The 25,220-nt window shown below is 46.4% G+C and overlaps 1 protein-coding gene across 4 annotated transcripts; it reads left to right on the top strand.

Annotated features, from left to right (window-relative positions):
* Positions 1 to 454: 454 nt before the first annotated feature.
* On the top strand, positions 455 to 24,307 carry Znf746 (zinc finger protein 746). 4 transcript variants are annotated; one of them, XM_032906615.1, is made up of 7 exons: positions 456 to 848; positions 3,465 to 3,764; positions 3,894 to 3,975; positions 4,777 to 4,890; positions 19,351 to 19,542; positions 20,148 to 20,273; positions 21,714 to 24,307. In XM_032906615.1, exons 1-7 carry the CDS (start codon positions 825 to 827, stop codon positions 22,826 to 22,828), a joined length of 1,953 nt encoding a protein of 650 aa, XP_032762506.1. In that variant the 5' UTR covers positions 456 to 824; the 3' UTR covers positions 22,829 to 24,307. The 4 variants fall into 4 exon arrangements, with proteins under 4 accessions (XP_032762509.1, XP_032762508.1, XP_032762506.1 ...); XM_032906616.1 differs by having other exon boundaries at positions 21,717 to 24,307; XM_032906618.1 differs by lacking the exon at positions 20,148 to 20,273 and having other exon boundaries at positions 455 to 848.
* Positions 24,308 to 25,220: the final 913 nt, after the last annotated feature.

Below are 25,220 nucleotides of genomic sequence, written 5' to 3' on the forward strand. Positions count from 1 at the left end.
CTTGGGGATTTAGCTCAGTGGTAAAGCGCTTGCCTAGCAAGCGCAAGGCCCTGGGTTCGGTACCCGGCTCCAAAAAAAAACAAAAACAAAAACAAAAACAAAAACAAAACCCCACCAGGTAAATGTTTATTATACTACAATTATAGAAAATCCCACATTTTTCGTATCATTGAAATGTTTATTATAACACACATAGATAATCCTACAGAGAGCCTACTGTGACTTATCAAGCCATATTTCTATTGTTGGAAGTATTCATTCCATTTCAAGGCAAAGATAGACGTGCTACAGCTGGCCAGCTGCGGAAGTGACCGTGCCAGGGGTGCCTGCCGAGGCCGTACGCCCAAGCTTTATACCGCCAAACCAGGTGGCCACTGCTCCGTGACTGCGTGGACATTTCTGGAAAGCACTGGCGCCGCAGGGGGCGTGGCGGCGCGCGGGGGCGTGGTCGGAGGGCGGACCGAGGCGGGGCCTCGTGAGGAGGGCGGGGCCAGACGCGGCAGCAGGCGGGTGCCGGCGCTGCCGTTCGCCGCTCGAGCTGCAGGTGGAGCTGTGCCGCCGCGCTGCCTCCAGGAAGCCTCACGGGCCTTCGTCGGCCTGGCCGCGGCGCCGGCTCCCAGGATGCAGTGTGGAGCGGCCGGGCGCTGACGGCGGCGGTGCGGCTGCGGGCGGAGCGGCAGCAGGCCGGCCTGCGAGGAGCGCGGCGGGGAAGGTAGCGGCAGGCGGGCGGCGCTGCCGGCGGAGAGGACCCGGCGGCCAGGCCTGCGTGGGGCCGCGCGCCGCGGCGTCGACTTCCTCCGCTCCCGGCAGGACAGCGCAGGGCCATGGCCGAGGCGGCCGCGGCTCCGGTAAGGGCGGCCCGCGCGCTTGGCCCGCGCGGCCTCGGGCCCCGGAAGGCCGGGGCCCAGCACACTGTGCCGCAGGCCCCAGGAGGGCTTCCGGGCCAGACCGGGCCTGCGGGTCCTGTGGCTGCGACGAGCGGCCGCGAGGTCCGCCGGGGCCTACCGGACCGGGTGGAGCCGAGCTCAGGGAACGGCCGTCCGCGCTCGGGAGGCCGATCCGCGCCAAGTTCCCGGTCTGCGCGTACCCGGGCCGGGCTCCTTCCTCAGCGCCGGGCCGGTGCTTCCCTCCCCCAGCTCCCCCCAGCGGCCTGGTGGCACCTGGGAGGTGTCCGACGTCGATTCCGTAGATAGTGAGCACCCACTATGTGCCCAACCCTCCCCGGGCGGCACGCGAGTACTGCTCGTATTTGTCCAGCCAGACTGGCGCTGCACTCAGCCCGGTTTAGGCACGATTTTGTCTGCACTGCAAACCTGTGGGGTAGTAACTATTATAGTTATTATTTCGTACAAAAGAAAAGCTGAAGGCCCAACGAAGTTAACTTGCCAAGAATCTCAGCAAGAAAAGTGTGGGAAGTGCTCACAGTTCAATGACTGTAATAAGGAAAGCAATCCAGGTACACGAGTAGCCATATGGTCGAACAGAAAGAGGTCATAGCAACCTGGTGGAAACGAGGTTCGAATGCAGGTGCTTAGCAGACTGGTGCTCCTCCTGCCTGGCCAGGTAATCTGTGCTTCTGTGAGTTGAGTTGGCTAGGGTTTCTAGGGCTTGGGCAAAGAGAGATAAGGTACAGACAGACACAGGACAGTGCAAGACTGGTCCACAAGCTTGGAGATGAGGTTTTGGATATGAGGCTGCAGAGTTGGAAGGGGTTGGAGAAGGCCTGGACTTCAGCATGTGGGTAGGAAAGAGTTGAACAATTTGGCATCCTCTTAGACCAGCGGTTCCTCTCTAGCTCAGAGTTTTGGCTTTCCTGGCTTTTCAGCAGTTGACTATCCCATCTTCCCTTTAACTATAGCAAGGTTTAGGCTTCAGCAGAGCACAGCCCCTACTTCCAACTAGACACTTCAAAGACCCATGGATCCTATTTTTAAAAACACGTTAAACAAGAATGACATCAACAAGAGAGATATTTGTGCAGATGTCTTTTTGTGTATCACAGGGACTGCAGCAGAGGGAATGAAATAAACTCTTAGAGTCTGGGGTAGCCTGAGTCAGGGCTGGTCCCTCTAACAGTTCTGCCAGTCAGACCCAGTGTCCCTCCTCCTATACAGCTTGAGAAACTCTTGAGCACCACCCAGGCAAGCTCTTCTGCCTCTGGCCAAGCTCTCTTGTCCCCATTTTCTCAGGTCTTCTCACTTTCTGTTCTCAGCAACTCAGAGGAGTCCACACTAGTTTCTAGAACTTGTGTTTTGCAAATATTCACCAACCTTTTTTGTTGAAGAATATTGTAGGATATAAGAAACATCATCTCGAGGCACTAACCAGAAATGGTGCCATGCCAGGATCTCCAATCTATCCTGTGGGTTGCACCTTAGATGTACATAGAAGAGCTCCTCCCACTCCCTACCCAAATGTGTTCTTGATCCCCAGTGGGTAGTCACTAAAGCTTCTATGCCACTCCCAATGACAGGGACACATCAGTCTTGTGATTGTTGTTGCACATGTGAAAAGTATGACTGTCTATCTGCTTTCCTCACCAGATTATAGTTTATCCCTGATCTCAAGACAGGTCATGTCTGAGAATGATTCTTACCTTACAGGAAGTTCAGGTGATGTAAAGAGTGCGAGACATAACAACACTTGTCACCCCAGAACTTGGGTGGTGAAGGCAAGGAAAATCAAGGGTTCAAGGCCATCCTATGCTACTTAGCAAGCTCTAGGTCAGCCAAAACTATGTGAGACTTCGTCACAAAAACAAGCAAAATACTCAGTTCTTTGGTTGGTTAAAATTAGCAATAATGGTAATTTTAGCCCAGGGAGGTGGGGCAATTAAGAAAGGATCAAATCAGCTTGTCCTAGAAGAAGGAGAATTAGCCATTGAGCTTATCTGTCTGTTAAGTGGGGACATGAGATGCTTTTTTAAAAAAGCAGTTGAGCAACCCCCTTGTTTGTGCCTCTCAGTTGAAGCAGCTGGGGTTTTTGCTAGGTCATCATCATGCAGTTCCTGTGCGATTGTGACAGGAGTGCAGGCTGGGCCCTAGTAAATCTGCAGTGTATCATTTCTCCACTAAAACACCCAGCAATGCTAAGTCACTGTTTATTTTGCAAAATCGCACTGTGTGTTTACCATGTGTTTAGCACTGTGCTGTGAAAAGACACAGTGTCCACCAGAAGAGATTCTCAGTGTAGTGACATACAGGAAATGACTGAATAGGGTGGAAAGCACCAAGATAGGAATCTACACAATGTGCTCTAGGTCCTGAGGCAAAGCACCTGCCAGACTCTGGCTAGTTCTGTTATACCGAAAGAGGCTGTCACTAAGGCAGGATCTGCTACATGATATAGGATACTTCCTATATACATGGGCTCCCCAATCCCAGCTTGGCTCCCCTATGCCTAGGGTCTTGAAGGCTCAGGGCAACAGTGCAAAGAATGATGCTAGTTTCTCTTCTTTCTCAAAGATTTCTCCATGGACAATGGCAGCTACAATTCAGGCTATGGAAAGGAAAATTGAATCACAGGCTGCTCGACTACTTTCTCTAGAAGGTCGAACTGGGATGGCAGAGAAGAAGCTGGCTGACTGTGAGAAGACAGCTGTGGAGTTCAGCAACCAGCTGGAGGGCAAGTGGGCCGTGCTGGGGACCCTGCTGCAGGAGTATGGGCTGCTGCAACGGCGGCTGGAGAATGTGGAGAATCTGCTACGGAACCGAAACTTCTGGATCCTGCGGCTGCCCCCTGGCAGCAAGGGCGAGGTCCCCAAGGTAGCCTTTGGGAGCCCTGGTGTGGTTAGCCTGAGGGTCCATGCCTGAGAGTGTGAGGGTGGGCGAGTATGACACTGGTTTCAGGTGCTCCTGACCTTTGATGATGTAGCTGTGTGTTTCTCTGATCAGGAGTGGGGCAAGCTGGAAGACTGGCAGAAGGAGCTCTACAAGCATGTGATGAGGGGCAACTACGAGACACTGGTTTCCCTGGGTAAGCCTAACACACCTCTGGAAAGCATGATTTTACAAGTTCCAGACCTCCCTTTGTGATATGGTTGTTTTCATGACAGTCGTATGCAGAGTCCTAGATAATCTGAGCAAGGAGATTCCTTTTCCCCCACCTTTCTGTCTTCCCACCTCATATTGTAAGGCAGAGTCAGATATTCCCTTCTGCTTGACGAAGTAGCAGACTGAGGAAAGTGGTGACCTCCGTTCTCACTAGGCTCCAGTTTGGCTGAGACTGGAGTACAGGTGTGCTGGCAGCTCTGCAGTGTATTTTTAACCAACTCCACTTTAGCAAAGGAATTGTTCTCTTAACATGGATTGGGTGGCTTTTATGTGACACAGCACAGGGTCTGTGATAATAGAGTAGACCTTGCCTCTAAAGACAGATGCTCTTTCTCTGCCCCAGAGCCCTGCTCCTCCCACCCCTGGAGCTACTGTTCTGAAAGACCCTCTTCTTAGTCTTCCTTCCTGGCCAAGAGTATTTGGTGGGATTCTGCTTTGCAGACATGCTGCTGCTTAATGTGGCCTTGTCCAGCACCACCAGCTATGTGGACAGACGACTAGGGGGTAGGGTCTTTCACTTGCATTGTTCATGTGCAATAGCACCTTTCCCACCCTCTGGACTCTACACAGGACTGCTCGAAGACTTTGAGCAGAATGCCTACCATTGATAACTGCTCTTCTGCACCACTCAAGACATTTAGTTTCTAGGCTGTTAGTGATTTTACAATTGCCTGTCCCAGCTCTGATGAGAATGTGGCAAGATTAACCTCCTGTCTTTCCTCAGACTATGCCATCTCCAAACCCGAGGTCCTCTCCCAGATTGAACAAGGCAAGGAGCCATGCACCTGGCGTCGCACTGGCCCCAAGGTCCCGGAGGTTCCTGTGGACCCAAGTCCAGGTGAAGGGTTGGGAAAAGGTCAGGGACACAGCAAGTGACCAAATGAACACAAGAGTAAAGGTCCAGGATAGTGTGACTCTTCCTAGAGACAGAGAGGACGTTTCAAACCTAAATCTTTCATGGTTGAGTCATAACTCCGGATTACTCAGCTATGTTGTAGAAACTAGTCATTTCCCTCCTGGACATTGATAGCAGAGCCAGAAGCAGGGGCACAGAATTAGAGGATGAGAGAAGAGGGAGGGAGAGAGAGTAGAAGACGAGCTTGTTCAGAACCATTCAAGGAGTCATCCAACCTTAAACACACTAGGAGTTTCAGAACCCATTGGCAAGCTGTGTGGTCCAGTGAAATTGGAATCAGGCGTTTATTCAGCTGATGTTAATACTAAACAGTGTCTGAGATTTCCCTGCAGCCAGTCAGCACCTCTACATGTTTAGGGAGGACAGGATGCTAGGATGCTAGGATGCTGCAAGGAAGACCTTGCTGGGTCCTTCGGTGAGAGACATTGTCTCTGCTCAACCTCTGCCTCCTCCCTTGCCTGTCCTTGGGTTTGTGTCCTTGACCTATCACTCCGACTTCCTGTGGTTACCTTCTATGTGTTGTACGTGTGTACTTCATGTAAGTCAGACAAGGGCAGAAACAAGTCTAGAGCTGAGCACATGGAACAGTGCCAACTGGATGGTGGAAAGGTGCCTGTTGAGTTCTTTCCCTGAAAGAGATGGGGAACACGTGGCCTTGACTTCCAAAGCCAAGGGTGAGAGGTTACTGGTGCCTGCTTTTATTTCTGAATGTTTGTAACAATAAGGTCCAAGAAACGGCTAGTTGCTAGCCCTCACTCCATTGTCCATTGGAACCTGTCTGCTCTTCCCTCCCCAGTCTAGTCGTCTGGGGTGATTGAGTTGGTGCATGCCCTTGTCGGGACTCTTCTCTTCACCTCCTGTGATCTCCATGGTGCTTTACAGGACCCACCATGCACAGCAGTACTCCTGGGTCCAGTGTATTCCCATCTATCGGCTCAGGCTGAGTCTTGGCTCTTCCCACGTGCTGCTGCCCTACAGCTGTTTGTCCTTTCCCGTGTGCTTTGGCATTGGCTTTCAAAAGTCAGGTGTCCTTGCTCCTCATCACTGACCCTTGAGCACACTCAAACACACACACACCTATCTACCTCCCTCCCTCCCTCCCTCCCTCTCTCTAGAAACCTTGTCTTGAGAGCTACAATGTTAGACCTCTGAGCACCTTGCCATCCTCTTCCTCCCTACTCTTGCTGATTGCTATATCCATGTGGTGGCTTTACCCTCTTCACTGTCCTGGCATGGTTATGGCTTCCTTATTCCTTCCACATTTCTAGTATGGACTCCACAGCTACTTACTGCTCCTGGTTCTTCCAGTCTGAACCTCTGGTCCAATAGGTCTTCAGTCTATAGGACCTTCTAAGCCTTCACACTCCTCATCCTCCTCTCACTTTCCCTATATTCACTCTACTTGACAAAACTGTAATCCCGAAAAATTGACTGTCTGCTCTGCACCTGCACTCAGACAGCTGCCAGTGGCAAACCTATAAACCTGCAGCACTCACCTGGTATTCCTGACCATTTAGTGGGAGCTCCTTATCAGCCAGCAATCACCAGATCACCTCAGTTCCCTCACTAGCTCAGAGGTTGATAAAGTACTACTCCTAGGCCAAACCTAGCCCTGTTTATATAGGGCTCACAAACCAAGTATTTCAATTTAGTATTAAAAGGGCATTTTTAATTTTAAAAACGTACTCTCAGGGACTAGAGAGACAGCTCAGTGGTTAACAACATGTGTTGCTCTTAAAAAGAACCCAGGTTCTGCTCTTAGCACCTGCATGGTGTTTTGCAACCATCTGTAACTCCAGTTGTAAGAGATCTGACACCTTCTGACAACCTTAGGCATCAGGCACACATGTGGTACACATACATACATATGAGCTGAACATTCACACACAGAAGACAAAATGAATCTGCCAGGCAGCAGTGGTAATGCCTTTGACCCCACACTTGGGATGCAGAGGCAGGCAGAGTTTTGTGAGTTCAAGGCCAGCCTGGACTACACAGCAGTTCCAGAACAACATTCTTTTAGGGCCCTCCAACTCCTATTCTGGGTCAGCTGCTCTGAAGTCATAATTGTAGCTCTGCTCACCTAGCTACTATAGTCTAAGGACATCCTTTCTGCCTGGCCGTAAGCTCTGCCCTATGCTACCTTCTCAAGGGCAGCAGACATTCCCTCCCTTGACCCCTCCCAAGATGGCCTTACCTCTCTGGCCTCCATTCAGGCTCTAGAGAGAGCATGTATTCTCTAAGTCATCCGTTTCATCTGGGTGCCTCTTCCTCATGAGTTTGTCACCATCCTCACTGACTTAATCCATTTTCTGTTATTACTGAATACCACAGCTGGGTCATTATACCCTACCCAGAGCCTGGAAAGTCCAGGTCACGGAACCATACCTGGTGAGCTCCTTCTTGCTGACCTCACCAAAGGATATTTCATTTGAGAACAGCAAGTCTTCCTTCCCCTGGTTAAAAAGCCACTCAGGTTATTACAGGGGATCCCATACTCATGACTTCATCTAATCCTGATTGCTTCTAGAGGCTCTGCCTCTAATACCAGTAACAGAGATCAAGAGATTAAGTTTGCAACACAGGGATTCCATGGACACACCCAATCAGCACTGCTTCCTGAAGCTATGTCTTTGGATACACAGGCCACCTCCCTCTCCTGGGATTCCTGCCCCATGAGACCTTCCCAAAACGGTGTGCTTTTATCCTCACAGTCCCTTTCTCCTTCAAAGCAGCTTAGGTCTCAGTACCTGTCTGTGTCTAGCTGTGTGCCCCACCCTTGACTTCTGCCTGAATTTCCCACACCCCATAACCATGGCCAGTACATCCAAGGCAAGGCAATCTGGTAACCCTTTGAAACCCATTCTTCCCTCATCTTTCTGGCTTCTCCATCTGTCTAGCTATAACCCAAAAACCCAAGTTCTCTAGTCCTCTATATGCGCATGTGTGTGTGTGTGTGCGCGCACGTGCGCACGCGCACACACACACACACACACACACACACACACACACACACACACACCTTCTCCCTAGTCCTCCCACTGAGTTATCTAGACTCCTAACAAATCTCAGTCCCTTCCTGAAATGGTTGCCATCTTTGGTCCTATCCTTAGTTCCTACAGTCTGCTGACCCAGCAGAGATCCCCTTAAAATATACTTCCTGACTTTCCATCTGATCTCCATAGCACAGCCATCCTCCCATTTTCATGTCTTTCTGCTCTGGTCCCACTGTCCATCCAAACTATTTGTTTAGCATTTGGGGCTGATTTATTTATTTCATTTATATGTGAGTACACTGTAGGTGTCTTCAGACACTTCAGAAGAGAACATCCCATTGCAGATGGTTGTGAGTCACCATGTGGTTGCTGGGAATTGAACTCAGGACCTCTGGAAAAGCAGTCAGTGCCATCTCTGACATGACTGAGCCATCTCTCCAGCCCGGTAGTTTTGCATTTATCTTTTTATTATATACATGTCTTTCCATTTATAAACTCCAAGGGATAAAAATGTATGTGTTTTGTTCACGGATGGTTTGAGATGCAGAATCTTTCATAACACAGTAGGAATTCAGGAAGTGGTATTGAGTGTATGCTCAGTCCCATCTTTAAGGTACCATTAGCTACCTCTGTAGACTCGGCCCATTCCTCACACAGTAACTGATTGATTGCCCTTCATTACTCTTGTGTTTTTCAAAGTCAAAATAAATGTCATTGTATTTTACTCTACATTTCACATTTGTCTACTAACTCATTAGGGTGTTGCTGCTGTGGGAGACAGACCTGCTATTTTAGTGCAGGCCTTCCTGCCATAGCCTCAGTACTGGGGTCAAAGGTGGGGCTAGTGCTCCTGGTCTAGACCTTTCAACAGGTGAAAAACAACTATATAGCGGGTGTGACACATGCCTGTAATCTCCGCATTTGAAACACAGGAAACTCTTGAGACCAGCCAGGAGTACAACACTGAAATTCTCTCTCAAACACAATCAAAGAAAAATCCATGTGTGGTAATATATGCTTGTGTTTTGGAGGCTGAGGCAGATGGAATTGCTATGAGTTCAAGGCCACCTAGATGACATAGGAAGTTTCAAGCCACCTGGGACTACATAGCAAGATCCTTATCAAAACAATCAACAACAGTAACAACAAAGAGGAGGAGGAGAAGGAAGAACAACTGGTGTAGGGTTTTTTCCTAGTACTGTCTTGTTTTTTCACTGCCACAAACAGCATGACAGCAACATCCTTAAGCAAGTCTTTGCATCAGCATACTGATGTTTCTCTGGGGCAGACCCAAGGTGCCTCCCTGGACTGGACTCCACCTCTGGCAGTACCCCCACTCTCCAGAGTTAACAGAAGCTTCTCCCATCAGCATTGGGAAATGTGTTTCTGATGTCTTTTCCCACTTTTCATAAGAAACATTTGCCAGTGAGGCAGGGAAGAAATATTATCTCAGTTTAATTGCTATTTCTCCAACAGAATATCATATCATATATAAAGGAGTGAAAGAAGCTAGAGAGGTGGCTTAGCGGTGAGGAGCACTGACTGCTCTTCCAGAGGTCCTGAGTTCAATTCAGGACCACATGGTGGCTCACAACCATCTGTAATGGGAGCCAACACCCTCCTCTGGTGTTTCTGAAGACAGCAACAGTGTAAGCACATAAATAAAAATAAGTAAATCTTTAAAAAAAAAAAAAGGAAAAAAGTCTGCTCATCTCAGAGCAGGCAGAAAGCAGAGAAAGGTATTTTCTTAAATATTTTTTTCTTGGAGAGATTTTATGTATAGATGTTTTATCTGAATTTATATAGGTGCATCATGTGTTTGTAGTACCTAAAGAGGCTAGAAAAAGACACCATGTACACCCTAGAACTAGAATTGACAGATTGTAGGGAGCCACTATATGGGTGCTGGGAACTGAACCTGGTTCCTCTCCAAAAACAACAAGTGTTCTTAATAGTTGAGCCATCTCTGCAGCCCTTTTAAATATAAATATTTTAAAATTACAGTTTAAATTTAGGGATGTGTGTATATATGTATGTGTTTGTATAAACATACATACATGGAGGTCAAAGGACAGCTTAAAGGCACCTGAAACACATTCACCCATCTTACTAGTCCATACTGTATTTTTTAAATATGTATTTAAAGGTTTTTACTTTTTAAACATTTAATTCTTCAATCCTCTAGAATTAATATTTATATAGGCTGCAAAAGAGATTTAAAATTTTTCCACTGGGCATGGTGGCACACACCTCTAACCCACTGAGGATTGGAGGCATGAAAAATCAGAAACTCAAGGTCATCCTTGGTGACAAAGCAAGTTGCAGGGACGGCTAAACGCTCTTCTGGAAAAGCACTTACCACCAAGACTAATAGCAGGAGTAGGAGAGAACCAGCTCATGAAAGTTTTCCTCCAACCTGTGTACATTTGGGCACTGGCATTCAAAACACACATACACAATAATAAGAAATGTCTAAAAACTAACCAGAGACCAGCTTCAAATACATGAGACCCTGGCTGAAAACATGGTAGTAGACTCCTGTCTTGGCTGGTTTCTAGTATCACCTCCAGCTTGAACCAATGTCTGCATATACATGAGGCTGTTCACAAGCTCTCTGTCCTGTTTGTAGCTGTTCTTCTCATGAGCCCTAACACCTCGTGTATCAAACCTGCCCTGCTTGCAACTTAAACTGGTCTAGCTATTCTCACATCTTTGCTCTTCACTGTGCATTATGGAGTCTCTAAGTTCTTGATGTAATCCTGTTGGGAGCATGGATGAACTGCATCCACTTACTTTATAGTTTAACTAAAGAGAACTGCCTGCCATCATTACAACTCAGAGCTTTTCTGTCCACAAGATTCATTTGTTGATAGTTTCTTAGGTGATCAAGGATTTTCTTTTAGACTTATTTGTGTTTTATGTAGTTTTAACAGGTATATGTGTTCTTTGACTTCAGTTCAGGCTTTAAAAAATGCTGCTCTCTTTAGTGTGATGAGTCATCTCTTCAGACACCCTTTGATTTTTTGATCCTTTAAAAAAACAACTCATGGGGAGTCCTTTTAGCAAAGGTAGGAATAAAACCCAGGGACTTGTGCATTCTTTTTTAAATTGTGTAACACTTTTTGTGCTCTGGCAATTTGACTAAGATGTTGTAAAGGAGACTTCCTTGCTGCTGGTACACTTCTAGAGTTTCCATATGCATTGTGACTTGATGAAGTTGGTTGTTTTGTTTTCAGCACTGAAGATCAAACTCAGGGTCTTGTTCATGTCGAGCTAGCATTCTATTGCTGAGCTGTATGGACCCCAGCCTCCTTTAAAATGTATCTATTTACTTTCATCTTGAGACAGAATCTCACTGTGCCCAAGCTTGCTGGGTCTGTTACCTGGGTGGACCTTGCTTGGGTTCTTGTCTTACAGGGCAGAACTCAGCAGAGGGCCTCAGTTGAAGCAGTGATTTACTTAGCAAGGTGAAGCAGAGACGTAGTGCCCTCTATAGAGCTGACCTGGGGAGGTATCTGGAAACTGTCCTGCACTTGTTGTTTAAGAGGTTATATGACGTAAGTAGCTTATTTGTGGGGAAAGGTAACTTTTTTCCCTCCCAAATCATGGTACACTGGAGCACCTTCTAGGGCATTTCTTCCCATGATCTTATTTTAAAACCCTCTTAAGAAATCAAAATCATAACATCAACACTATTTTGAAGCCTGGGTCCTTGGATGATACAGACCCTTTTATTAGTTCACAAATGTGGCAAATTGGGAAAGTATCCCCTCCCCTTAGTTTTAATACAGTGGGAATAACTTTCCTGCAGTTTCAAAATGCTCACCCACAAAGCAACATTTCACAGACACAGTATCACGAAAACAGCTTCCATTTCTTGGTTACTTCACATCTGAATCCCTGCTTACTTATCACAGGTGTGGGCCACCAAACCTGGCTAGGGATTTTCTTTTAAAGTATCTTCTAAAGGACGAGGCATGGTAAAGCATGCATGCCTTTAATCTCAGCTCTCGGAAGGCAGGGGCAGGTAGATCTCTGAGTTTGAGGCCAGTCTGGTGGTCTACATTGCAAGTTCCAGGCCAGCCAAGGCTACCCAGTGAGACCGTGTCTCAAAAACAAAGGAGCCAACATTTCTTCAAAAGGAGCCAGAGAGCCAACAATTAAGAACATTTGCTGCTCTTTCAGAGGACCCAAGTTCTGTTCCCAGCACCCATGTCAGACAGCTCACAACCATCTGTTACTCCAGCTCCAGGCACCTATACTCACTTGTATATACCCACAGACACACACCATATAAATCTTTAAAAGAGCTTCTTAGGCTGTCCTATTAAATCAGTGATTTAGTATATAACCTTAATAAAATATAGCTTTAATGGCATAGCTATGCATACCTATAATCATGACTCAGGAGACAGAGGCCGGAGGATCAGAAATTTGAGGATCCATAGTGAAATCCTGTCTCAAACAACAAAGGCTGGATAGGGATGTAACTCACTGGTAGAGCTCTTGCCTGATATGTATCAGGTCCTGGCTACTGCCTTTGGTACTGTATGTAGGTATAAATTTTTCAACCTATTTTAATAAGCATTCAGCCTCCCCTAGCCCACCACCCACCAGAGGAAGTGGAAGAGAAAAGTTATTAGGACATGGAGGAAGTAGACTTGTTTAGAAATTGTTCTTTGGGGCTGAGTCCAGTCTTTGTTGTCAGGATACCAGCAGTTCAGTCCAGTAGCAAACACCAAATATCAATCAGCAGCTGCAGTCCAGTCCACTTGGCAGTCACCACACGAATCAGCAAGGGCAGTTTAATCCTAAAGAAACCACCAGGCTCACCAACCAGCCTGAGGCGAGGCCACTGAAGCAGCGAGCTACCACAGGAACCTCATGAGCAGGCGAGTTTCTCTCAACATTGTTATCACATGTTGAGCTCTAAAATGCCATGTAAGGAGAACCAATACATGTGTGTCATTAGCGAAGATGAGCAAAGAGTATCGAGGCAGAGCAAACCAAACTAATGCTCCACTGTTTATGCGGTCATATTTATACTCCTTAAGAGTCCTTTCAGGTGTTTGCTATAGCAAAACATCGTTTCACCTTGTCTGTTCCAGGAAAACATTCTTTCATGTCTCTATTTTAGCAAAACACCCTTTTGTTGTGTGTAGTTTTAAAAACACACTACCAACTTAGCCCTGGAGCTACCAGCTCCTCCCAGCAGCTTATCCACCAGCTCTAACCTAGCTTCTCTCTTTACCCACCTTATGCTCTGGGAGTCGACCGCTCCACCAGCCCACTCCCAATGCCCTAGAATCAATGGATAAAGGACAAACAAGACAGCTTTATTATTTTAGAACTTGCCAGCTAGGCACAATTGCTGGGCACAGAATCTCCTGCCTTGTGAAAGGCATGCCCTCGTCAATTATTATCAGTGTTTCTCCTCCTGTCCTAAGCTTTGTGGCCTGTATCAGCTAGCCCCGCCAACCTCCTCAGACCCCCTGCCAACCTCCCCACCTACCCCCCCCAGCACACCTCCACAGCGAAGGCTGAAGGATGTAGCTGCCCAAGACCTTACATGACTGCTGCTTTTCTCATTCCAAAGCACAGCAGAAAAAACCCTGTCCTCCTTCCTTTCATTTGCCTTTTCCCCCTGGGACCCAGAAGTCCCACTTGGAAGTTCTGCCCAGCAATGGGCTCCCACCCTTCTTTATTGACAAATCTAAGAACCAATTAGGGAACTAGACCTTAGTATCAGTACCTCCCCTTACATCCTTTCACCTGTTTGCCCCAGCAAAATATCAATTTAGCATAATCAACTTTCCAAAGATATCAGAAGTTTCCACCTAAACCATGCACACATGTATACACACACTTCCTTCTGTTTGTATCTAGCCAACAGTTTTGTGTGGGAATCCACAACACATGTGGTTGGCAAGTACTCTATTATGAGAATTCTGGAATTTTTGTTTCTTTAAAAACACAGAAATATTATGGGAATGTTTTCATCTTAATCCCAAGTGTGGGAATATAGGGCTGCTTCAGACTGTCCACAGCAGCTGACTATGATTTGCCTCGTGCTCTAGCAGAGGCGTGGTTTTGCCAACTGCAGACACTTTGTGCAATTGTGTGACATTTTTGAATTTTGGGAACTCAGAGGATATATAAATGCCAGGGCCCTGAGAGGTGAGGTTGGTGGTTATTGGTCATTGGGGGCAGGGGGTTGTTTGCCAATTGTTAGTAGAGCTCAAAGAAGAAACAAGAAGAAAGAAATTAGACTCAAGGATCTCTATCTCTCCCCCTTCTTTCTCTCTTATGGGATAAAACTATGGGGGCAGGGGATAAAGAAAGAGTGGGAAAAAGAAGAACCCACAAAGCAGCAAAGACCACTTACACTCTATCCCATCTACCCAGAAGTTTTTACTGTAGATAGTGTTATTATCAAACATTGAGGGGTGCTTTTGTTCAACAGAGTATGGTTTTCTGTTACTGTGCATCACACGTAATGGCAAGAGACTACTCAGGAACACTTGTATGTCCAACATCCAGCATGAGAAATGAGAACCACCAGAACCTTCCAAGGCCCAGCCCTTTCCTTGTAAACAAATAGAAATCAGAAATTGAGTGGATCGTTCCCTGCCTTCCTTTACATTATTTTCTCTGTTTATTACCAAAAACCATTATTTGGTTTTACCTGGCTTTCAACTTTTTATGAATGGTACCATAGTGCAGATTTCCTTCTTGGGCTTGCTTTTTTCATTTGGCATCTTGAGCCTCCTGTGTTGATTAAAAACAAACAAAAAAACCCGGACAGTTTGTTCACTTCCATGATTTTTCACTCTGTAGTTTTATGACAAACACAATGTATTTCTTTTACTGATAGGGAGTATTTGCATTTTTTCTAAATGTTGGGTTATTTGGAGTTAGTTGTGGATTTTGGGTTGGTGGTTATGCTTTAAAGGCATGCTGCTGTGAGAATCCTTTGACATCTGCAATGGTTTCTTTAGTGCAGACCTGGCAGTGGCCAGGACTCGACTTTAACAGGTGATGCCAAAGTGTTGTTGAAGTGGGTTACCAGCAGGACCTAGCACTCCTCTCCCGCCTCTTGAAAGATTCTTTTCACTTGTGACCATCATGTAGGAGTGAAGTGGCTTTAACTGTATGTGAGATGAGGCATTGTGTGCTGTGTTTGTGGGCTGTTCCATTTGTCTTTTTATTACTGTAAGTTCTTTGCATATCTTAATACGATCTGTGTGTGCTGATACCTTCTCTAGTTGTGGGTAGCTGTGTGTATGCAGGAGATGGAGCTCCAGGGTCAGGTATAGAATAGGCAGTGCTCCACCACTGAGCAGTGTGCTGAGTGCTGCATTGAAAAGCACAGATGCTTCTCCCTCCACTGCACTTGGATTCGGTAGTCTTTCCCTTTGTGAGTGAACTTTTTTGTGTCTTCCATTAAGCAATGTTTCCCAGTCACCAGATCATAAAGTCTTGTATTTCCAACTGAAATGAAAGTGTTAAGCTTTCACATGTTCAAGTCCTTAACCCAGCAGAATTAGGTTTTATGCTGAGCAGAAGGGACCATGGTACTTTCAGCTAGCATTTTGTTTTTTTCCTTTACTGTTGTGGGGAAACTTTATCTGCCTAATCGAGTACCATGAAAACTATAAATGGGGTTTGAAGATTGCAAGGTATTGACACTTTCACTGTCATTGGGTCATGTTATCCTTGATGATCTGCAGTCCTTGTTCTGTCTAATCTAATGTTCTGAATAATATCTCTTTGAAGTTCCATAATGTTATGCCCAAAAAATCTTTACTTTTTACTTATATTTCTGTGTTCCTTTGTACTTCTGTTTTTGTTTCCAATTACTGTGCTCAATGGTATCTTGTTTTAACTGGCAGTTTTTGTTTATTGCTGATTTCTGGAGAGTAGAAGCAGAAAACACCCTTCCCACATAACAGGACCTCTGCCGGTTCTATTTTCAATCCAGCCTCTGATAAGTGTGAGGTAACGCATCACACTGAAGAGGTAAGGATCAGGAGCTCAACTAGCATAGTGTCTGGGCCTTAGGCACCTCCAGACACAGGTCCTCAACTTCCCTGCTGGGAACAGGCTCCAGCCCAGCCCAGGCTAACCTCTGACACTAGGGTCATTATAAAAATTGTCTTTGTCCACGACAAAAGCTAAATCCTGAATCATCACACAAGAAAATAACTTAGCCTCACTGACTTTCCTCCTTTGTTTCTCGGGTTAAGATCCATAACCCAGAAGAAAAATAGCAGTTGATCAGCACCTCAGAACACTAATAGTGTATTAAAAAAGAATTTGTTGACATTTCTATCTAGAAACCTTACTAAAATTCTCATTAATACTAATAACTTTTCTAATAATTGTTCTCAGGTTTTCTGAGAAATTAATCACACTCTTAATTAATAAAGATGTGCTGGTTTTTGTTTTAAATCCATAATGGCTTGTTTTTCTTGTTTTATTCTGTTAAGAAATCCCAGAAAATCCTTCAGTAGAAAAGGGGCACCCTAATGATACAGAGACGGTAACAGGAACCCTAGTGATATAGCAGAATAATGGACACCCTAGGAATATACACATGATAGTCTGCACCCTGGTTATTCATGATTTCAAAGAAACTGCTTTGGACTTTCCACATTGAGAATGCCACAAAATAATTCCTACATGTTTACCACATCCAGCAGGAGGGACTACAGTTGTATAGAATGGGCTTGTTGTTGACTCTGGCATCTGTTCAGATGATATAGTTTTTGTTTGTTTTCTTTAGAGTACTGATACAGTAAGTTATATTATTTCCTGAAGTTGTGCCAACCTTGCAGTCTTGGGATAAGCCTTATTGTATCATGATCATTTGTGTACTTTATAGATTATGTTGTTTGTTCTAAAACTGTTAAATCTGTCATTGTTCTTGAGTTAGACTGTAATTTTCCTTTTGTAGACTGCCTTCTCTTGCTTTTAGTATTAAATATTATTTGCTCAAAGAGTCTGCTTGATGTTGGAATGATCTGCTCTGGGTGTTCAGAAGATACCACTGAAGCCACGTGGGTCTCAGATTTTCTTCATGAGAAGGTTTAGACAACAGATTTATTTTATTTTACTTATAAGATTATTTAGGTATTCTGTTCCTTTTTTTAGTTGGTTTTAGAAGTGTAACTTTAGGAATTTGTCCATTGCCTCAGACATTTCAGATTCACAATACTTGTTACAGTATGTTCCTTAAACCTTAGCTGCAACCAAGTCTACTTTTTTTGTTTCCTTCTGAGGCTGGTTACAGATGCTCTCTCCCTTCTCCTAGGATTTTATTAGCGTTGAACTAGCTTAATATTAAATTAGTTAACCTTTGTTCTTTGCATTATTTTCCCTTATACTAATATACGAATTCCAGTCTCGATCCACACACACACACACACCCCACATTGGTGATTAAACCCAGACTTCACACATGCTAGGCAAGTGCTTTGCCACTGAGCTATGTCCCCAGCCTTTTGGGTTGGTTTCTTTTCCCACTTCTTATTTTGAGACAGGATATCAGACTGGTGCCCAGACTGACCTTAACTATCTGCTGTGGTGATCCCCTCCCACTGCCTTTGAGGCATAAGCACAGGTATAACTTCCTTCTATTCTTTATAAAGACCTTTGTTTTTGAGGCTAGCCTGGTCTACAGAGGGAGTTCTAGGATAGCCACAGCTACACAGTGAAACTCTTTCTATAAATAAACAAATACATAAATGCTTTTGTTGCTGGCATTTCTTCTTTTGTGATACCTTGCATTACCTGATTAGCCCATTAATTTTCATCCTGTCTTTTCTACCATAAACATGCAAACCTATAAAATTTCACATATGTGCCACTGTCGCTCCAACCCACACATTTTTTGATATCTTCATGAACTCTAGTATCCAGACACCATCTTCTAATTCATGTTTCAGTTTTCCCTTAAGCCCTTAGATATATATATATGTACCTTTTTACATACCTACATGGAATTTCTGGTTTCTATTTAGCTTTCTGTTATCTTTTTATTTTATGTGTATGTATGTTCTCTCTGCATGCACGTCTGTTTACTACTTGTATGCCTGGTGCCCTCAGAAACCAGAAAAGAGTGTTGGATCCCCTGCAACTAGCATTACAGGTATTGTGAGCTACCATGTGGATGCTGGGAATGGAACCTGGCTCTAAGATCTTCTGAGCAGCCAGTGCTCTGAAGTGCTGAGCCATCTCTCCACCTGCTCGCCCTTTTCTAATTTTGCTACTGGAACACTTCTGGAGATATGGGTGAACTGCGCCATCCTGTAGGTTATGACTGGTCCAGATAGCCTGCTGACTTTCGCCCACCTCTCTTGGATGTCAGTCTTATTCCTGTCTCTTTTGCATTATCCCACTCTTCCTTTGAGAATTATTTATAGTCCCCCCCACTTCAGACTATCTTACTTCTAATTAGTTTGAAAGCTATACTTTGCTTGGCAGAGGTTGTGGGCACCTTTAATTCTAGCACTCAGGAGGCAGAGGCAGGTGCATCTCTGTGAGTTACAGGCCAACCTGGTCTACAGAGGGAGTTCCAGGACAGCCAGGGCTACACAGGAAGACCCTGTCTCAAAAGACAAAACAAAACAAAACAAAAAAACATTTGTGTTTTCCCCAATATTTTAGATGCTAATACTAGGGGGAGTTTCTCTGGTTCTCTCCATGTCTAGCTGCCATTCACCCTAAACAGAAACTCCAAATGCCACTGTTAGCATCCATTGAGATGACTGCAGCAACTTTGCTATTAATCTGTCAAGAACTCTCTGAGTCATTTACCATCCATTCTGATGATTCCACACCCACCCACACATACACTTTTTTGGGGAGAGGGGGGACAGGGTCTGATGCATCCCAGGCTGGCTTCAAAGTTTCTGTGTAGCTAAGGATGATCTTAAACTTTTGACCCATCTACCTCTACCTCCCAAGTGCTGGGATTACCTGGATATGCCACCATACTGTTTTACGCAGTGCTGGGGATTAGACCAAGGGCTCCTTGAGCTTGGTGGGCACTCTCCCAACTGAATTACATCCTCAGCTCCTCACTGTGTCTGCTCATTGAATTGCTTTCCTTTACCTCTGGACTCTTTGTTTTAAACTCATGTGACTAACCAAGAATGGAGGGGTAAGATAGGGTGAGTTCAAGCTGCTGCTCCTATATTACATACAGGTGAAGGCAGCATCCCAGGGCAGCTGGGAGTGCCCTTGGTCCATCCCTAACCCTGAACACATTGGCATGTTCTCCTTCTCATCAACCCAGGTACCCACTGCCATGGCTTTCTTGTACTATTAGACCCTAAGGGTCACCCCAAGGGCCCAAAGGTCTCACGTGCTCTCCTTTCCCTAGGTTCTGGAGCACCAGTTCCTGCCCCTGACCTCCTGATGCAAATCAAGCAAGAGGGGGAGCTCCAACTACAGGAGCAGCAGGCTCTGGGTGTGGAAGCCTGGGCAGCTGGACAACCAGATATTGGGGAAGAGCCGTGGGGCCTCAGCCAGTTGGACTCTGGAGCAGGAGACATCTCCACAGATGCTACCTCTGGTAAGTACTTGAGGCAGGAAAGCAGACTGAGTTTTAGGGACTGAGGGTAGGGGTTGGAAAAGTGCCTAAGAGCATATGAGAAACTGTGCGCTCTCAGAAAATACAGCCTGGAGGCTGCTGCACAGATGGCTCAATAGTTAAGGTGCTGGCAACTCTTTGAAGAACATAGGTTCAAATCCTAGCACCCACATAGCAGTTAACTGTCAGAAGGGGATTTGACACCCTTTTCTGACCTCTGAGGGTACACAATGCATGCAAGTGTTGCACAGATATACTTGCAAGCAAAACACCTATGTATATAAAATAAAAATAAGTCTTTTTAAAAAAGAAGAAAATCTGGCCTAACAAGTTCTTCAAACCTACCTTGAGGCATAGGTTCAACTCTTACCGGAGAAAAGTGAGCGAGTTTATAATATCTGACTTCCCAGTGCTTCAGAGAAGGAAACAAAAGACACTGGCTTCAGAGAGACCAAGGCACATGGCCATTCACTGGGAGCTTTCAAGGATTCACTGCCCTGCCCTCCCTCCCTCCGCTTTCCTGTTCACTATTCTCACATGTCCTTGTCCTTCCCTAACCCACAGGCTGCGATTTCTCTTCCTTACAGGTGTCCATTCCAACTTTTCAACCACCATCCCACCCACTTCCTGGCAAGCAGACCTCCCTCCCCACCACCCCTCTTCAGCATGCTCAGATGGGACATTGAAGCTCAACACAGCAGCATCCACAGAAGGTACAGGAGTGGCAGGAGAGGAGAGTGAATGCCTGGATGGGGACTCTGTTGTCCCATCCTCTCGGCCAGCATGCACTTACCTTATGGCTCTCTGTGCCTTCTACTCTCTATCTCCTTCAGAACTCTCTGAACAGCCTTTCTTGAGGATACCCATGTTTCTTACAGACAGTTCCTTGTTAAAAAAAAAAAATCATTTTTCCTCCCAGCCCTTGCTCCTGGAATGACAACCGTGAGGCTATTTATTAATAAATGTCTAGCCACAAGTTTTGGCTCATTCCCCAACTAGCTTGTAACTGATTTAACCCATTCAAACTGTTCTATGCCTTCCACATAGTTAGTTTCCTCTCCTCAGCTTCGTGGGTCCAAATCCAGGGGGAATCTCCCTTTATTCCAACCTGGGTTCAGCTACATGGCTGGTTTACTCCATCTCCTCAGTGTTCCAGCCGGAATGACCTGCACCCCTCTCTACTTCCCAGAATCCTCTCTCTTCCTGCCAGTGTCCCACCTCCTATTTCCTCCCTCAGCTCATTGGCCATAGGCTTTTTTATTGACAGGTGTTGCTTAAAAGAGATTCTCCCTGTAGTTCTTTCCTGGTAGAGTTGGCCAGTCCATTCAAATAAGCTGATTTCTAGAGGATAAGCCTTCCCCACCCCACCTCCCAACCCCCCAGGCAACCTGTGGCTTCCAGGCCCAGATGCAGACAGACAGAGCTAAAACCACTTCCTAGATATCCATAGACAAAGACAGCAGCCGCCAGAGTTGGGAAGAGCAACGTTCACATTCTTATATTCATGTTCTTTTGTTTGAAAGCTAATTATCTATTACCTTAATAAAAATTTCTGTCATCTTTTACCACTCCCACCACCAAATATACTAAAACACCAAGAACGCTGTTATCAGGTCTTGAGGTTGAGATTCATACATTTATATAAAGTCAAACAGCTCCACTTGTTCGATAGCATTTTGGTCATCAGATAGCTGCATTTTCTGTGTACCAGATGGTGTGCCCGGGACCTTTCCATGTGTTGTCCTGGCTAATCTTGCAGCCCTATGAAATAAAGCTGTGACTAAGAATGTGCCTGACAGCTATACAGAGTCCCAGACACCTCAGAGGGCAAGGCAAGCCTGTGCTTCTGCCTTATTTTTAGTACATGATCACCACACTCAAAATCTTTTTTTAGAATAAATTCGTAATTTACTTTAATAGCTAAAGAAAGAGAAAACAGAATCTGAGGAGCAAATTTGAGGGCTACTTTTACTGTGAAGAAGTCACCAGGCCAGGTGAAGCTTTTGGTTAGCCTCACCCAGGACGGGATGCTCATTTGACTTATGGTATTGAGCCCGTGGGGCTGAGTAATTGCTGAGTTTCCAGATGGAGGTGTCTGACCCATTTTGTCCTTTAAAAATGCCCAGAATGATCTCTGTCCTACTCTTTCTCAGCAGATGTAAAAATTGTTATCAAAACAGAAGTCCAAGAAGAGGAGGTGGTGGCTACACCTGTGCATCCCACCGACCTGGAGGCTCATGGGACTTTGTTTGCACCAGGCCAAGCCACAAGATTCTTCCCCAGCCCTGTCCAGGAAGGAGCCTGGGAGAGTCAAGGCAGTTCCTTCCCCAGCCAGGACCCAGTGCTGGGCCTGCGGGAGCCCACTCGGCCAGAAAGGGACATTGGTGAGCTCAGTCCTGCCATAGCACAGGAGGAGGCTCCTGCCGGGGATTGGCTCTTTGGAGGAGTCAGGTGGGGCTGGAATTTCCGGTGTAAACCTCCAGTGAGCCTGAACCCAAGGACGGTGCCCGAGGGGCTCCCTTTTTCATCTCCAGACAATGGAGAGGCCATCTTGGATCCCAGCCAAGCCCCAAGACCCTTCAATGATCCCTGCAAATACCCCGGCCGGACAAAAGGCTTCGGCCACAAACCGGGGCTGAAGAAGCACCCAGCAGCACCACCCGGAGGCCGGCCCTTCACCTGTGCCACCTGCGGAAAGAGCTTCCAGCTGCAGGTGAGCCTCAGTGCTCACCAGCGCAGCTGCGGACTGTCGGACGGGGCGGGTACCGGGGCAGCTTCCACCGCTACAGGAGGCGGAGGTGGGGGCGGGGGCGGAGGCAGCAGCGCAGGTGGGAGCAGTGCACGGGACAGCAGCGCTCTGAGGTGTGGGGAGTGTGGCCGCTGCTTCACACGCCCTGCACACCTCATCCGCCACCGCATGCTACACACTGGTGAGAGGCCCTTCCCCTGCACCGAGTGCGAGAAGCGCTTCACAGAGCGTTCCAAGCTCATCGACCACTACCGAACGCACACAGGCGTGCGGCCCTTCACCTGCACAGTGTGTGGAAAGAGCTTCATCCGCAAGGACCACCTCCGCAAGCACCAGCGCAACCACCCGGCAGTGGCTAAGGCACCTGCACACGGTCAGCCGCTCCCACCACTGCCGGCTCCTCCTGATCCCTTCAAGAGCCCCGCAGCCAAAGGACCCATGGCATCCACAGACCTTGTGACTGACTGGACTTGTGGCCTAAGTGTCCTGGGACCCAATGATGGTGGTGGAGACCTGTGAGGGCCCCCAACCCTCCTGTGGCCCCTGCAAGCCACGAATGTACAGCCCTGAATGCAGATAGCAGGATGGCCTGAAAGCTCAGAAGCAGAAAGGGAAACATGGCAGAAAACCAAATCCCATGTTGCTGAACTGATCACTGGAAAGAAGGACTATCAACGCAGCCTCCGCCTGAAAGTAGAATTCCGACTGTGAAACTGAACACCTTAATGGATCTTAAGTAATTTAATTACTCATTTTTTTTTTGTTTTGTTTTTTCTCTAATTCTTGAGGGAAAAGCTGGAAAAACGGTAGCAACGACCAGTTTTTGAGGTGTGGCTTTGAGAGGTGTGTGCTCACCTTGTCTTAGCAGTGTTGGAAAGATGGTCAGTGGGAGAAGCAGGCAAGGGCACTCCCAGCCGTGGACCACACAGTCCTGTGGCAGGTTGAGTTCCAGTCCTGTCCAGGCATGCTGGGGCCTAGACTGACAGGTTCCACTCAGCAGTAAGGACCCCACTAGAAGCAGCCCTTCTCTTCTGAAAAGACCCTTTAAGCCAAGGCCTGACTTTTCCTGTTTTGAGCCATCTGTGATACCTGTCCAAGGTGGTAACATCCACTGTAGTAGTGACTCCTGGGCCAGGCTAAGAAGAATCACATGGAGCTATAGTAGTGTTTGATCTCAAGGGTGTTTTGCCTTCGAACATGAAGTCACAGAAAGCCAGGGCCACCCATCTTGGGCTACCTCCATTACCCATAGATGCTTCAGTTGGCTGCCCATTGTGTAGTATGTTCATTTTCAAAATGGACTCACTGGTTCCACCTCACATGTCATTCCACCATTAACCATGACTTTGCAAAGCAGGTAGACAGGCAGTTCTTTCTAGAGAAGAGGAATAAAGGGCTCAGAGGGGACAGAGCCTCTCCATGAGTACTGTGTGTTCTAGGAGCTAGGGAGAGCAGCAGTGATACCGGGTCCTAGAACAGTGGAAAGGTTTTGAGATCTTGCCCACTTAAAAGATTTGTCCCACACGCATGGATCAGATAGATCATCAAGACAGAACTCCTGCCTCAGCAGCTCGAGCTGGACAGTCCCCGGTGTGTGTGCTTACACATCATAGACATGCAGGAGGCAGTTGGATTGCCAGCTAACTGGGTAAATGGCTCTCAGGCCTGCCTGGAGTATCTTCACAGTGGAATTAGAGCTAGGTCCAAGTTTCTGTCTTAACAGTGCTGTCCCCATCACACATAGCCATTCCCATTTTGTTAAAGCAGCCACTGGTCCTCTTGCCCAAATGGGTAATGATTCCCTGAAGAGGGCAGAGACCATGGTGCCCATTCAGCTCCTTCCTGCATACTTTTATTAGAAATAGACTAGTTAAGAAAATTGTTTCTATGTACTGTATATTTTGTACCTGTTTACACTTCTAATATTGATATAACTGATATTTTGAAAAACAGATGAACAGAAAACATCCTGTTAAAATAAAATCTAACCAGCACCAAGGCTGTTTCATGGATTCCATTCTTAGACATTCATCATTTTTCCTGCTGCTTTTAAATACCTCCTCCAGGAAGCCATTTCTTAACCCCCATAGTGCTTGGCCACCTTGGGAACAAGGGATGGATGATTTCAGGGAAGTCTAACTTCCTAGAGATAAACTGGCTTTTGGAAAGAGAATCAAAACATACCGTCTCTTTGCCAACAGACTATAAACAAGGTTTATATAATTTAGTTTGAGATGATATTCAGGAAATGGGAAATTCTTGGAGAAAACTACAGAATATCAAGAACATGGGTGTGAGTTACTCCTTCCCCAGTCCGTCTGGCTGCATCCTGGCCACACTCCCATCCGGGCTAATCATCTTGCTCAGCATTTTTTTAAGGCAAGGAAAACATATTTTGGGGGGCTGGAGAGAGGGCTCAGCAGTGAAGAGCATGTGCTGCTCTTGCAGAGGACCTGAGTTCAGTTCTTGGCACTGTGTTACGCTGCAAGTGAACCTGTAATTCTAGCTCCGGGGGCTCTAAGGGCCTGGCCCCTGAATACACCTGTACTCTTAGGCACATGCACGCCCACACAGATACACATAATTAAGAATAAAGACATTAAAACTTATTTTTCATTTATTCCATATTATTTTCATGAAGGACATAAGAATGAGACAGTAGGGAAGGTTCCACCAGGCCCATGATGGAAAATCATGGCAGTGCCTAACTTCTTGCCAACTTGGCACCTTCCTTCACTTCTGGTCGTCTCCCTCACTAGATGTCTCCAGTCTTTGAAAGCCAGCAAGGAGTCCTACCCAGTTCACTGTGCTCTTGCTCTACCCCAGCCTCTCATTGGAAGACTAAGAAGCAGAGCCCAGTATGGCTCTCTAATGAAGGATTTCTCCATCTGGGGCAGGAGCCACTGCCAGA

The sequence above is a fragment of the Rattus rattus genome, chromosome 6, assembly GCF_011064425.1.
Source record: "Rattus rattus isolate New Zealand chromosome 6, Rrattus_CSIRO_v1, whole genome shotgun sequence".
Classification (NCBI taxonomy): Eukaryota; Metazoa; Chordata; class Mammalia; order Rodentia; family Muridae; genus Rattus; species Rattus rattus.